This window comes from Drosophila miranda, chromosome XL, assembly GCF_003369915.1.
Source record: "Drosophila miranda strain MSH22 chromosome XL, D.miranda_PacBio2.1, whole genome shotgun sequence".
NCBI classification, from domain to species: domain Eukaryota; kingdom Metazoa; phylum Arthropoda; class Insecta; order Diptera; family Drosophilidae; genus Drosophila; species Drosophila miranda.
The window spans coordinates 5,828,255-5,841,444 of record NC_046673.1 but is presented as its reverse complement, the minus strand read 5'-3'; the positions used below and the strand labels follow the sequence as shown (position 1 = coordinate 5,841,444).

The 13,190-nt window shown below is 50.1% G+C and overlaps 4 protein-coding genes across 6 annotated transcripts; 2 read left to right on the top strand and 2 right to left on the bottom strand.

Moving 5' to 3' along the window:
- Nucleotides 1-6,575: 6,575 nt before the first annotated feature.
- On the top strand, nt 6,576-7,680 carry LOC108159725 (tRNA (guanine-N(7)-)-methyltransferase). Its single transcript, XM_033387654.1, has 4 exons — nt 6,576-6,811; nt 6,872-7,283; nt 7,353-7,454; nt 7,519-7,680. Exons 1-4 carry the CDS (start codon nt 6,687-6,689, stop codon nt 7,621-7,623), a joined length of 744 nt encoding a protein of 247 aa, XP_033243545.1. The 5' UTR covers nt 6,576-6,686; the 3' UTR covers nt 7,624-7,680.
- LOC108159721 (RNA 3'-terminal phosphate cyclase) lies at nt 7,597-8,847 on the bottom strand. The gene has a single exon (XM_017293245.2). The coding sequence runs from the start codon at nt 8,780-8,782 to the stop codon at nt 7,685-7,687; it is 1,098 nt and encodes a 365-aa protein (XP_017148734.1). The 5' UTR covers nt 8,783-8,847; the 3' UTR covers nt 7,597-7,684.
- Nucleotides 8,848-8,931: 84 nt separating this feature from the next.
- On the top strand, nt 8,932-10,202 carry LOC108159740 (DNA damage-regulated autophagy modulator protein 1). Its single transcript, XM_017293280.2, has 4 exons — nt 8,932-9,138; nt 9,212-9,333; nt 9,440-9,827; nt 9,887-10,202. Exons 1-4 carry the CDS (start codon nt 9,074-9,076, stop codon nt 10,050-10,052), a joined length of 741 nt encoding a protein of 246 aa, XP_017148769.1. The 5' UTR covers nt 8,932-9,073; the 3' UTR covers nt 10,053-10,202.
- A 262-nt stretch (nt 10,203-10,464) lies between these two features.
- LOC108159707 (cyclin-L1) lies at nt 10,465-12,702 on the bottom strand. Of its 3 annotated transcripts, none has more exons than XM_017293233.2 (4): nt 12,645-12,702; nt 11,793-12,374; nt 10,919-11,728; nt 10,465-10,860 (listed from the first exon to the last, which is right to left on the bottom strand). In XM_017293233.2, the coding sequence occupies exons 2-4, from the start codon at nt 12,359-12,361 to the stop codon at nt 10,617-10,619; spliced, it is 1,623 nt and encodes a 540-aa protein (XP_017148722.1). In that variant the 5' UTR covers nt 12,362-12,374; nt 12,645-12,702; the 3' UTR covers nt 10,465-10,616. The 3 variants fall into 3 exon arrangements, with proteins under 3 accessions (XP_017148722.1, XP_017148715.1, XP_033243540.1); XM_017293226.2 differs by having other exon boundaries at nt 11,793-12,499; nt 12,645-12,687; XM_033387649.1 differs by lacking the exon at nt 12,645-12,702 and having other exon boundaries at nt 11,793-12,566.
- Between the last annotated feature and the right edge of the window lie 488 nt (nt 12,703-13,190).

The window sequence follows — 13,190 nt, the reverse complement described above, 5'->3', positions numbered from 1 at the left end:
CTGCCGACCTCCAGTTTAAATTAGGCTTCCCGGGGCAAGCGGGCTATGCCTCGGGTGACCAACCCCTTCCCGCCTACTCGTGGGATCAAAAATGCCAAATATATCAAAAATACAAAATAAAAACACCGCAAAGGAGCTCGGTACTCCTCTTAAAGTACCGGAGGGACAAGCCAATCCCTCTGTACCAGCGCCTGGAAAAACAGGTCTTCAGGCAGCGGCCGCAGCGAGGGGGGGCCCGAAAAGCCAATCGGGTCCTTCCAAGTCGGGTGGCTCCAAGGGCAAACCGGAGACCGGGGTGGCTGCCAAGCAGAGCGTAATCGCGGCTGGTAAGCGCACCGGGACCGAGGAACCCATGGGGGCCCCGGCTAGCAGCGTCTCTGCACCACGGGGAGGAAAGCCGTCGTACCAGGACAGGAGAAGAGCGGCTTTCATCCTGTCCAACGAGGACCCGAACTTTAGGGCGTCAGCAGAAGGAAAGGAGGAGAGGCTGTGGGCCTCCTCAATCCTGCCACTCTTCCAGCCAGCCAAAGCCGGAAAGGGCGCAGACAAGGCCCCCAACAAGCGGCAACGCTCAGCGGAGGACCCCGCTAACCAGCCAGGCCAAGCCCAGCAAGCCAAGCGGGTGAAGACCCACCCCACGAACCGGTCGTTCGCTGAGGTGGCGAGGGGCAAGACCCTGATCGGCGTCCTGGACAGGGGCGCCGAGGACGGCCATGTCCCTCGCGATAAGTGGCACCTTGTGGAGAACGAGCTCCAGGACCGGTTCCTACAGGAACTGGAGGAGAACGGCGGACCACCGCCAAAGTGTGAGGACGCAGGGTGGCATCAAGGCAAGGTGAAAGCCATCGTCTGCCAAGACGCTCGCTCTGCGGCCCTCTACATGAAGGCGGTGGCTGCTCTGAAAGAGGTCTACCCAGGGGCGAAACTGGAGGCCGTGAGATGGGAGGATGTTCCCAGCCGCCCGAGAGCCAGAGCATGGGTATCGGCAAAACCTGCAGAACCTGAGAAAATCCTCAGGCTTCTGCAGGTCTGCAACCCCCACCTTCCCACAGCCGATTGGAAGGTGGCCAAGGTAGAGGACATCCAGGGGCAGAGGCGCCAGATTATCCTCGTCCTAAATGAGGAGTCGCTAGAGCCCCTCGCCAAAACGGACGGTGTGGTCGACTACGGATACAAAAAGGTCACCATTACCACCTATAAGTCGGATCGCAAGGGCAGGCAAGCGGAGGTCGAGCCAGACCCGGAGCTGCCGAAGATACCGAAAGAGGGGGCCTCGTGCGAGGAAGACAACCCGGCGTCGGATGCGGCGTCCATGATGTCGGACGCGTTCGACGAGTGCGACCTAGCCAGAGGTCTCAGCCATATCGTTGTCGGGGAGGAGCCAGATTCCCCCGACAGCGATCTAAAAGCAACTATGGTGGAGGTGAGACTCAGGAATGTCACTGACGATCCTGCAGATAAACCTCCACCATTGTAAGGCAGCATGCGCTGCTCTACTGCTCCACCTGGCCAAGGGTGGAGCCGACATAGTCCTCATTCAGGAGCCCTGGATCCTCGGAAACAGGGTCTCCGGTCTGAGGACTTCTGACTACAAGCTATACGTAGCTGAAACCGCAGGTAAAAGTCGTACCTGCATTCTTGCAAAAAGAGAGTTGCACTTATTTTTGCTCCCAAATTTCAGCAATGAAGACCACACCGCAGTGAGCCTCGAAGGCCAGGAGCGCTCACTGAGGATCTGCTCCGCATACATGGGGCATGAACAACCAGACCCCCCTCCACACGCGCCTCTCCGGGCTCTAATCGCATACTGCTCGGCCAAGGACATCGGCCTAATTGTGGAGTGCGATGCCAATGCACATCACTGTCAGTGGGGAAGCACTGACACAAACGAAAGGGGTGAGTACCTTTTCAGTTACTTACTGACCACTCAGATGGTCTTATTAAACCGGGGTAGTGATCCCACCTTTATTATTAAAAACCGCAAGGAGGTCCTGGACCTCACGCTTGCCTCTCATGAGATACAGCGTAACATTGTATCCTGGAGGGTCCTGGAAGAGCACTCCTTCTCGGACCACAGGTACGTGGAAACTGTTTTCTACTTCTCAGTACCGAAGCCAGTTCGTTTCCGGAACATCAGGCGGACAAACTGGACTCGATACTCTGATTACCTCTGTAGTGTTCTCCCTGAGCCCCCATCTGAGGAGGAGTTCTCCACGGAGGCAACGACCCGTCTTCTTAAGATCTTTACCGACGCCTGCAATAAGGCGCTCGACAAAGCATGCCCCTCTTTCAAGAACAGAGTCCGGAGGAAACCTGAATGGTGGAATCCGAAACTGGCTGAACTCCGGAAAGCCTCCCGGAGACTCTTCAATAAAGCTAAGGCTGAGAACGTTGAGCAAAACTGGGCCGAATACAAGGCCAGTCTGTCAATCTACAACAAAGAACTTAGAAAAGCCAAACGCGCCTCCTGGCGTAAGTTCTGCAGCGAAATCGAGAGTAACTCAGAAGCCTCGCGCTTGCGCAGAGTTCTCTCGAAGACAACACCCACCCTGGGCTACTTGAAGAACACCGACCAATCGTGGACTACGACCAGCGATGAATCGCTAAATCTTCTCCTAAATACTCACTTCCCTGGCTGCGATGAAAACAGACCCAACTACTTCGCGCCTCCTTCTGTCGTCTCAAATGCCCTCCTGAGCCTGCTAAGCCGGGAGAACATCTCCTGGGCGATCAGAAGTTTTAAACCTTACAAATCCGCGGGCCCAGACGGCATTTTCCCTGCCCAACTGTTTCACGCGGGACTTAAAGCCATTAACTGGCTCAAAATAATTTACGAGGGAATCTTTTCCCACGGGTGCATTCCTGACACCTGGCTTCAGACCAAAGTCGTATTCATACCCAAGGCAGGCAAGCCCTCGCACACTGCCCCAAAAGATTTCAGGCCCATTAGTCTATCGTCTTTTCTTCTAAAGGCGATGGAACGGCTCCTGGGGCTGCATCTCACAGCGTCTATTCCGTCCAGTCTGATCTCAGACTCCCAGCATGCCTATCGGAAGGGAAGATCCACCGAAACGGCCCTACACTCGATCACATCGATCATCGAAGCGTCCCTTAACTTTAAGGAGTACTCCCTCGTAGCCTTCCTCGACATAGAAGGCGCTTTTAACAACATCCTTCCGACCGCCATCACGGGCGCACTGACGGAGCTGGGGGTTGACTCCAGGACGGTGAGCCTGATCGATCAGATGCTGCAATGCAGGACGGTTGAGGCATCACTGGGGACGACAACATGCACCAGATTCGTCTGCAGAGGCACACCGCAGGGCGGAGTCCTCTCGCCCCTCCTCTGGAACGTGGCAGTGAACACACTGCTGCGGGAGATAGAGGGGGGTGGATGCCGTGTGGTGGCGTATGCGGACGATGTTGCTATAGCACTCTCCGAAAAATTTCCGCAGACGTTGTGTGAGTGCATGACAAGTACTCTCACGAAAATGTCGAAATGGGCAGACAAATGTGGGTTAGGCGTCAACCCGTCTAAAACGGAACTGGTGCTTTTCACTAGGAAGTACAAGGTTCCGGTACTGATTCCCCCTAGACTATGTGGGGAAGCGCTAGTTTTCAGCAGCAACGCCAAGTATCTTGGCCTAATCCTCGACAGAAAGCTCGACTGGAAATTGAGCATAGAGGACAGAGTAAAGAAAGCCACAGTGGCCCTCTATACTTGCAGGAAAGCCATCGGACTAAAATGGGGAATGACCCCCTATATAGTCCGGTGGCTCTACACCGCCATCATACGACCGATCATGCTCTATGGAGTGGTGGTATGGTGGCCAGCCTTAGACAGAAGGACATGCCTCAATAAACTCAGCAGAGTTCAACGCATGGCAGAGCTATGCATCACTGGCGGGCTACGCACTACTCCAGGGGAGGCCCTGGATACTGTGCTGTACCTCCTCCCTGTAGATCTCATGGGAAAGAAGGTGGCAACACTTTCTGCCCTCAGAATGAGAGAAGCCGTCTGGACTGTGGAAGGCGTCCGCGGTTGGGCACTCGGGACTCCTGATGAGACTCCCGCAATTACCAGAGAGGACAGATTACTGTATTCCTAGTGATCACCTCTCGACGCCCTTCCAGGTATCAATCCCACCTAGGGAGGACTGGGAGATGGGCGAACCAGGACCTGCAAATGCGGTCCACTTCTACACTGATGGCTCAAAGCTAGACGGCCGCGTGGGAGGCGGAGTCTACTGCAGCGAGCTGAAAATCAGTCATTGCTTCAGGCTCCCGGACCACTGTAGTGTGTTCCAAGCGGAGATTGAAGCCATCAAGGAGGCCATTTCTATAGTCTCCAAACTACGTCTAGACATGCACTTAGTGTGCGTCTTCTCGGACAGCCAAGCGACTATTAAAGCTCTAGGCTCAATATCGTCGAACTCAGCGACTGTAAATGACTGCCGGAAGTCTCTGCACGAGATCGCGGAGCAGTTAGATCTCTTCCTTATATGGGTCCCCGGCCACAGGGACATCGAGGGGAACGACGCCGCCGACGAGCTAGCCAGGCAGGGTACTACGATCCCTCTCCTATCGGAGAGGGAGCAGGTAGCGATGCCTTAGCTACGTGTAGGCTCCTAACGCACGAATTGTTCGAGCAAAATGCCAATAGGAGATGGCAGCAAACCGTTTCCTGTAAAGTCTCAAGATTGATATGGCCATATCGATTGAAGAAGCGCTCAGCAGTGCTGTATAAACTCAGCAGAGCACAGTGCTCTGCAGTTACTAGAGCCATTACGGGACACTGGCAGATCGGCACTCATGCCTCTAGACTGTCAATCCCTCATAACGACTTCTGCAGGAGTTGTCCCGACGAGGAGGAGGAGGAATCGGTCCCCCACTTCTTCTGCCACTGCCCAGCCCTTGGAAATCGTCGTCTTCGTATTCTCGGGGCCGCTTTCCTCACGGACATTTCGGACCTGTCCGAAATCAAACCAGGGACCTTGTCCAAATACATCCAAGCCACCGGATGGGACTGCCCTTAATCCTGCAGTAGTCTGCTCTCACGGTTCAGGCAACGAGAAGGGGCTCATGCCCACGCGGCAACACAACGGACCTTCTATAGGTCCAAGTGAGCTCGGGGGCGGGAGGCTCACAACCCCCCCTCCCGGCTACCGCCTTAACCTAACCTAACCTAATCAGATCTCGCGGAGTTATTAACGATTATCCAACTATGTATGAATTTAATGAATTATAAGTAAAATGCTTTCTATGAAATTACAGTCTCTGGGAACGGTTCTTCCGTGTGATTTACTCGGTGATGGTTTCGTCGCCGCGCAAAATAATGCTCGAACAGCTGTGCCGCAAATGATATCGCAAAAGGCTCGCAAACGATTCCTTTGCGAGCTATCATAAATGATACTTTCACTGCCACAAACTGAACGACACAAGTATCATATTTCTATCATATGCGGGTCCGAATGCGAGCGTTTTGTCGGGTTAAGTCTCGCATTTGACTCGTATGCGATATCATTTGTGAGGGTTTGGTTTGCTGGGGACTTGTGTAAGTCTTATGATGACACTTGCATCTAGTGATGGACTGCTTCGTGCATATCTGCCTGTTAGTAGATATTAAATAAGAAAATTATAAGGGTAAATATACTCTACCCAAATGGACAAATATGCTAATGTGAAGTCGTGTATGAAATATGTTATGTATATCTATAATATACATATCTATAATCGCTCATTATTTATGTTTATGCTATATTAAACAAAATTAGCATCTAAAGCATTAACAAAATAATAGTTCCTCTGATATCGTGGGGCAAGCTTCTTTTATTTATCAAATCAAAAGCCTTATTTGGCTAGACTAACTTATTTCTAACTTAAGATATTATCAGAAAATAACAAGAATTAATTATGGTAAAGGAAGAGGTCTCCAAGCAACCGTTTGACGGCTCCCTTCCCACTTCTTCAGTGTCATACCTTTTACTTTAGCATTATTACAGTGTTATGTTAGTCCAGAAACCGAAAATGAAACAAACCAAACTTTGAAACGAAAAAGAATACATTCACATAGTTTTGAGAGAATATATTGTGTATGATATACTAACACATGCAAAGCATTGCTGTGCTGGCTGGCTCATGATGGCCGAAGACCCTGGGATCTAATCCAGAAGGATCGCTCTGTAAAATGTTCGGTGTATGAACTGGCACATCTATATTCTCTATGGTTAGTGGTACTGGGATTTAGACTTTGCTAACATTGCTGCGAAGAGAGAGATAGCATAATAGACAAAACGGAAAATTAAGGATCGTAGCCGTCTCCCGGCTATAGGTTGAATAACTAAGGCACCATTTCTGACGAAATTATGTTTTCCAACACACAGCCAGCCAGCCAGCAAAATTGGTTCTGAAAATTACAGAAATAATAATATAATCTCTGCCTCAGCTGTGCTCTCAGCTCAACTGGAAAGCCAAGCTGACGATTATATATCTTTCGCTCTCACTGCATACTGTTCTCATAAGGCTGTCTCTGTTTTTTTTTAGTTATTCAGTTAGCAAAGTCTAATGTCAACGTCCAATATAAGTGCGATGTGCAGCCCTGCCCTGCTGGCGCTGCCAACTGCTGTCAATTGTGTATTCGGTCAACGTGCTTGTTTGGTCCATTGTTTTGTTCCTGCAGACAAATCATGGTAACCACTACACCGGAAAATGAGGTGCTCACCTCGACCTCAGCAGTTACCGGTCTGCCCCAGAAACGCTACTATCGCCAGCGAGCCCATTCTAATCCAATAGCGGATCATTGTTTCGACTAGTGAGTAGATCGCACTCGAATGTCTGCGGGAAATTTCACTAAACTATGTTTTTCCTATAGCCCAGCACGGCCAGAGGATGTGGACTGGCGTTCCCTGTACCCGAGTATTCGGGCCGACCAAGAAGTAAGTTTTGCCGACATTGGTTGTGGCTACGGTGGCTTTCTGGTCACACTTGGTGAACTGTTTCCCGAAAAGATATCAATTGGGATGGAAATACGGGTCAAAGTTTCAGACTATGTGTTGGATCGCATTACGGCCCTCAGACAGAAGAGCTCGGGTACTGGTGCCTATCAGAACATCGCCTGCCTGCGCACGAACGCTATGAAATATCTACCCAACTACTTTCGGAAGGGGCAGCTCGAGAAGATGTTCTTCCTCTATCCAGATCCGCACTTTAAGCGTGCCAAGCACAAGTGGCGCATAATCAACCAGGCCCTGCTCTCCGAGTACGCTTATGTCCTGCGCAAGGGTGTGAGTACCGCTTCGTCTTCAGTTCAGTTTGTTTTTCATAGACTCATACTCTGATAATCGTTTTTGCAGGGCTTAGTGTACACCATGACTGATGTGGAGGACCTGCACAATTGGATTGTGACACACATGGACGAGCATCCGCTATACGAGCGTCTGGACGAAGAGGAGGCTGTAAGTTTACAAAGTGGTAATCAAATTGCAGATTTGTTGAAAATTTTCTTGTTGTCTCCACCAGAATACGGATCCCATTACACCGAAGCTATACCAGAGCAGCGAGGAGGGTGCCAAGGTAGTACGCAACAAAGGTGATCACTTCCTGGCCATATTCCGCCGCCTCTAAGGCAGCTTTCGATATATTTGCGTACTCGTTAAAAATTAAAAAATTAAAACAATAGAACAGATCATTCATTTCTTTGGATAAACTCGTTGCGGTAGCCGATGCCCTCGCAGCTGACTACTGTCTGTCCAGACTGATTAATGTCGACACAGAATTTCACGCCAGTCATTTTTTCGGCGACGTAGATGGCGGTGCGGGTGTGTTGCGTGAGGGGGCCGGTGCGGAAGCGGGAGCAGCCACTGGCGAGGGCCATGAAGATAATTAGCTGGTCCTGAAGGTTGGCATCCACACAGATCTCCTTACTCATGTAACCCGCTAGTTGGGAGGATGCCTCTGATCCTAGCATATGTGCTAGAACCTTCTTCTGGCCCAAGGCTGAGGAGCCCAGAACACAGCCGGTGGATGTGTGGGCCACCATTACAATTCCCGCCCCATTGTCGCGCGCCTTTTCTGGGGAGTGCTTAATCACTTGAATCCGGCAGTCTTGGTACGGCCAGAGTTTGTGAATCTCACGGGTGGCCGTCTCTTGCATGTCGGTCGCAAGGCTCATGGGTATACGGCCGGCGCAGAACGCCACTCCGTCTACGGTCTGGGGCTGGCCAAAATCCAGGAACTGGCCCGCACTCAACTGGCGCACCGGCTCCACGTCCAGCTGGCAGCGTCCGTTGCCTCGTGGAAAGAAACCGTAGTGCAGAACCTTCAGCTCGAAGGCGATGCCGAAGCGTTTCAGGTTCGGCTGCAGCACCTGCAACATGTATTCCACCTGGGGAGCAAATGACACATCCGTTCCGCCAGTCACATCAACGCGCGACGGCCTGCCGGCGAAGAGGAGGACGGGCAGTAGCGTCTGGTAGATCAGCGTGATGCTGGCAGCCGTGTGCGTATCTTCCCTATACATGTCTCCTATTATGGTGCGGGGCCTGAATTCCAGCTCCGTCGAGAAAAGAGCGTTGCCGATGACGTCGGCATTGGTTATTTCCCTGAGCATGTTGACGGCATGCAGATGCTGGTTGGCCAGGCCGGGCTTGGGTCGGTTGGCGCGAATCTTGACAACGCGGATGGGACGCCTGAGGATGCAACTTAAGCTGAGAGCGTTGCGCAGGGCCTGCCCTCCGCCCTCCAAATAGGAGCCATCTATTTCCACTAGCTCCTTGATGTCCATACTTATAAAATAATTCCCTAATTAGAAGTCCTCGACCTTTACTGTTGTAAATACTGATTTGTTTTCAATCAAATGTAGAGGTCTTTTTTAGGTATATTCAGTAAAAGGCGGGTTGGCAGCCCGGCCTTGCATTGTCTCCCTTCCTCCTCCTTCCCCCCCACACCCGTCCTCCTACGCTCAGCGAATACCCAATACTCGCATTGTTTGCTGTTGTCTGCAGCGCAATTTCATGTTGCATGCAGCCAGAAAATTTCCACTGCTACTGTTCTGTTCTGCTACCCCATTTGCAAGATGTCACAAGTTTACCTACTGCCGGTAGCCGTATTCTTGGTGTTCCAGGTGACCTTTATTGGCACGTAAGTTTTCTGTCAAAGGAAATATCCTTAAACTTCTAACCGAGCACGAAACATTTTTGGTTCACCCTTCAAGATACATTGCCGCGGTCCTGGAAGGTCACGTCGTTCCCACGGTGCCGTATATAAGTGATGCTGCCACCTATTCGCCCGAGAGCTGCGTGTTCGGCCAACTTATTAATATCGGCAGTGTTCTGTGTGAGTCTCCCTCTCGAGTGGCTGGCTAATGAGTCATGTGTCGAAGCTAGTCAGCAACTCTATTACTTTTTTGGGTTTTTTTTATTAATTGTTGTTTGGCTTGCAGTAGGAATTACCATCTATGTGCGCTACAGACAAGTGATGCAGTTGTACGAGCACCATCCCGATCTGGACATCGCTGTGAAGCGTCACAGTCGCGTGGCGTTGTGGTGTGGAATGCTGTCCTGTCTGGGCATTAGCTTCGTGGGCAACTTCCAGGAGACAAATGTGCGCATTGTGCACTTCATTGGCGCTTTCTGCTGCTTCGGCTGCGGCACTCTCTACTTCTGGATGCAGGCGCTCATTTCGTACATGATTTATCCCATGTCTGGGACTCGAATTTACGCCCATCTGCGTCTGGGTATGTCCGTCTGCTGTACGATACTCTTCATCCTACTTTCCGTGACAGGGCTCATGTCACACATCCTATTCAAGGGCCAGAACCCCAGGAAATGGTAAGCAACCGTTTGTGGACGTTAAAAGAATCTCTCATAAGCATCTGTATTCATTTTAGGTATCCTTCGGACGGTGGCTGGTACTTTCACGTGATCAGTAGCATTTCAGAGTGGATCATTGCGACCATATTTAGCTTTTTCATTCTGACATTTACCACAGAGTTCCGCGATATCTCGCTCTCGCATCCCCATATTGCATTGATGTCCTACTCTACAACAATTTAAAATTTATTGACCGAGTATTACTTGGATGAGAGAAGCCAGTCAATTTGACATGTTGATTCAGCATCCATCTCTCTAAAATAAAATTAGGAATGATTCCCCCATATGTAATGGAGAATGGAGAAAGATAATGGGGAGAAAAATTACCCATGACATAATGCTTTTGTCTGCATTCGCTATTCCACACAACATTTACGCGAAGCTATGTTCTTCAGCGCTCCCCTTCGACAAGGAAGAATTTTCTACACGGTGCTTATCCCCTTGATTTCCTTCTCTCCGTCGTATCTCTCAGTCGTTAGCTTCCTCTAGCAGATGCTGTGATGCGCACCTACATGCATATATGCAAAGTGTTTCCAAAGATAAAAAGTTAGACAGCCTCCAAGTTGAAGGCTCGGCAAGGCTTCTTCGCGTCGAGTCAGTATAGAGAAATTACGTTTATTAATTAAGCATGGACGTTTTTCGAAATATAAAGTTACATTTTGCGAAATAGGTTGATGCGAGCTGTAATATAAAAACCATACAAATTTGTCAAAATATAATGCAAAAATAAAAAATCATAGACAATTCCTAGCGCTTGCGGTCCCTGGATCGTTCATCCCTATGCTTGTGGCCGGCGCGACTACCATGACGGGGGTCGCCACCGCTGCCGCCTCCGCCACCGACACTGCTGCGATGCGATGAGGAATAGCGACTGTGCTTTCCAGAGCTAGAGTTGGAATTGCGATACTTATCATCTCCAATGTTGTTGCTGCCGGCATGGTTGGAGCGATCCTTTTTCGTATAGTAGTCGGATCTTTCCCGCGACGATTTCCTGAAAATAGCCCTCAAAATTAATGAGATTATCCAGAGGGAAGACATATGCCACTTACCTCTTACGGTGCTTGCTGTGGGGGGAGCTGGAGCGCGTAGCGGATCGCGAGTAGTGTCGAGACTTCTTTTTGTGCTTCGGCGGCGTGCCAGAGCGCGTTCTCGGGGAGCGCCCACGATGAGACTTCTTCGTGCGTTCGCGGCTTGGTGACCGGGAGCGCGATCGGGAGCGTGGGGTACGTGACTGCGTGCGGGTCCGGGAGCGTGATCTTGACCGGGAATCCTTCTCGGGCGACTTTTCCGACGGCAGTGGCAGTGGGACGGCTCGCTGGATAAATCCGCCCCAGGCATTGTGTGAGCCGTTGTTGCGGTCCACCGTTATAACGGCGGGCGGTGTGTTGGCCTCCTTCGTCTTGGTGCGGGCGTCCAAATAACGCTTTTTCAGCTCGTCGACGGCAGCCTCTAGCTTCTCTACGACGGGCTTGGGACGCGTGTACAGCTCCATGACTCGGTAGCAGATGTCTGTGATATCGGCCATGGGTACGCGGAAGATGCCGAACCACGGCGGATTGCTGGGAAGCGGGATGTTAAGTTTTCGCGTGCTCAGGTAAATGCAGGCGCAGGCTATCGCCTCCGGGGTGTAGCGCATGAAAACGTCCGTGCGCAATGAGTCGTTCATAAAGTTCCACGAGAGCTGCATAAGCTTCTCATGCTTCTCGTACTGCAACACCTGCAGGTACATTACAACCAGCTTGTGGGGATGCTTTACATGGACGCAGAAGCCCAGTTCCTTAAGCACTCGGCGCTCGGCCTTAATCACCTGCATCTTTAGATTTGTGTAGTACTGGTCCAATACCATGGGTGCGATCTCCCTGCAAGAGAAAAGGGAGAATCAATCAGATAAATAATTCACGGATTCGGGTTTATTTCTCTCACTTTTGGGCCCGCACTTGCTTGATATGGTGGATCACGTTGATGACGTCGCGGATTCGGCGGGGCGCTTCCTCTATCTTGGAAGCAAGGCACACACAGCTCATGGCGACGGTCTCCATATTGTGGCGCACGAAACTCTTGGAGTAGAAAAATCGCTGGAAGAGTACCTGACCGGTGGCCATTGCCACCTGTGGTAGCCGCAATAGGATTCCAGCCGTCTGTATTAGCTCGCAGCCAAGTATGCGCAGATCCTTTTCCGTCTCGTGGTCCAGCCCGTCCTGGCTGGACGGTGTCACATCAATTTTGCTTTCGGGTATAAGGCTGTTCTCCAGTGTCAGCACGATTTTGTTGAACAGACGCGGATACATCGGCTTGGAGGTATCTCCTTCAGCACCGGCGCCCCCATCCTGGATGTCCACTCCCGTTCCGGCGGATATATTGTTTGAGATGTTAACGCTGTTCGAGTGCAGGGAGGTCACGATGGTCAGCACATTAGAGATGGACTCAACTGTCACCGCTGTGGCCGTCACATTGCCGTGGATAATGGCAGAGCCACCACCACGACTGGCCATCTGTCAACGGAATCTGCAATTCGTCTTCTTAATATTTTCTTTTATTAAAAATATTTATTTTGGTGCTAGCTGTGGCTGCGAACTAAGTGGAACAAGAGAGTGGCAGCGCTGCCATCCGTGATTGCGTTGGAACTGGAACTGGCAAAAAGTTCACAGAAACGAATATGTATGTAAAATATTAATTTAAAGCCTCATGACATTAGGCTTTACTAACTGACTAATTGCAAAAACAAAGACAGCCTTATGGGAGAAGCATGCAGTGAGAGCGAAAATATATATTCACCAGCTTGGATTTCCAGTTGAGTTGGGAGCAGGGCTGCGGCTTAAAGATCGCTTGTTAACCATATATAGATGTGTCAGTTCATATAATGAGAACATACCATCTGAATTTTCTGCGTATGCTCCCACGTTTTCAGTTTTCTCTTCATGAGCCGGCCCAGCAGCATATTTGCAATTTTCGTACAATAAAATAAAAAGGATTACTTCAAAAAAGACAATCTTGTAAAAAATTTATTCATCAATGTTCTAAAATTATATGGGCAGAGCTAAAGGTTTTAGTTAGTCAGCATTATTCAACGGAATATCAAAATTAAGCAATGGTAACGATTTTTCTCTTACGTTTTATTTTTATTTGACCCTCTTCGCTAAAACCTTTTTTTAGTCTACATCCAACAAAAGCAAGAGTTTAAAATAAACCAGTCAAGTGGAAAATAGATTCTTTAATTGTATAATATTATGTGGGCATAGCTGGGCGTTCTTTCTACCTAGTAATATTCGACGGAATATCAAAATATAGCAATATGAACGACTATCCTCTTCGTTGGTTTTG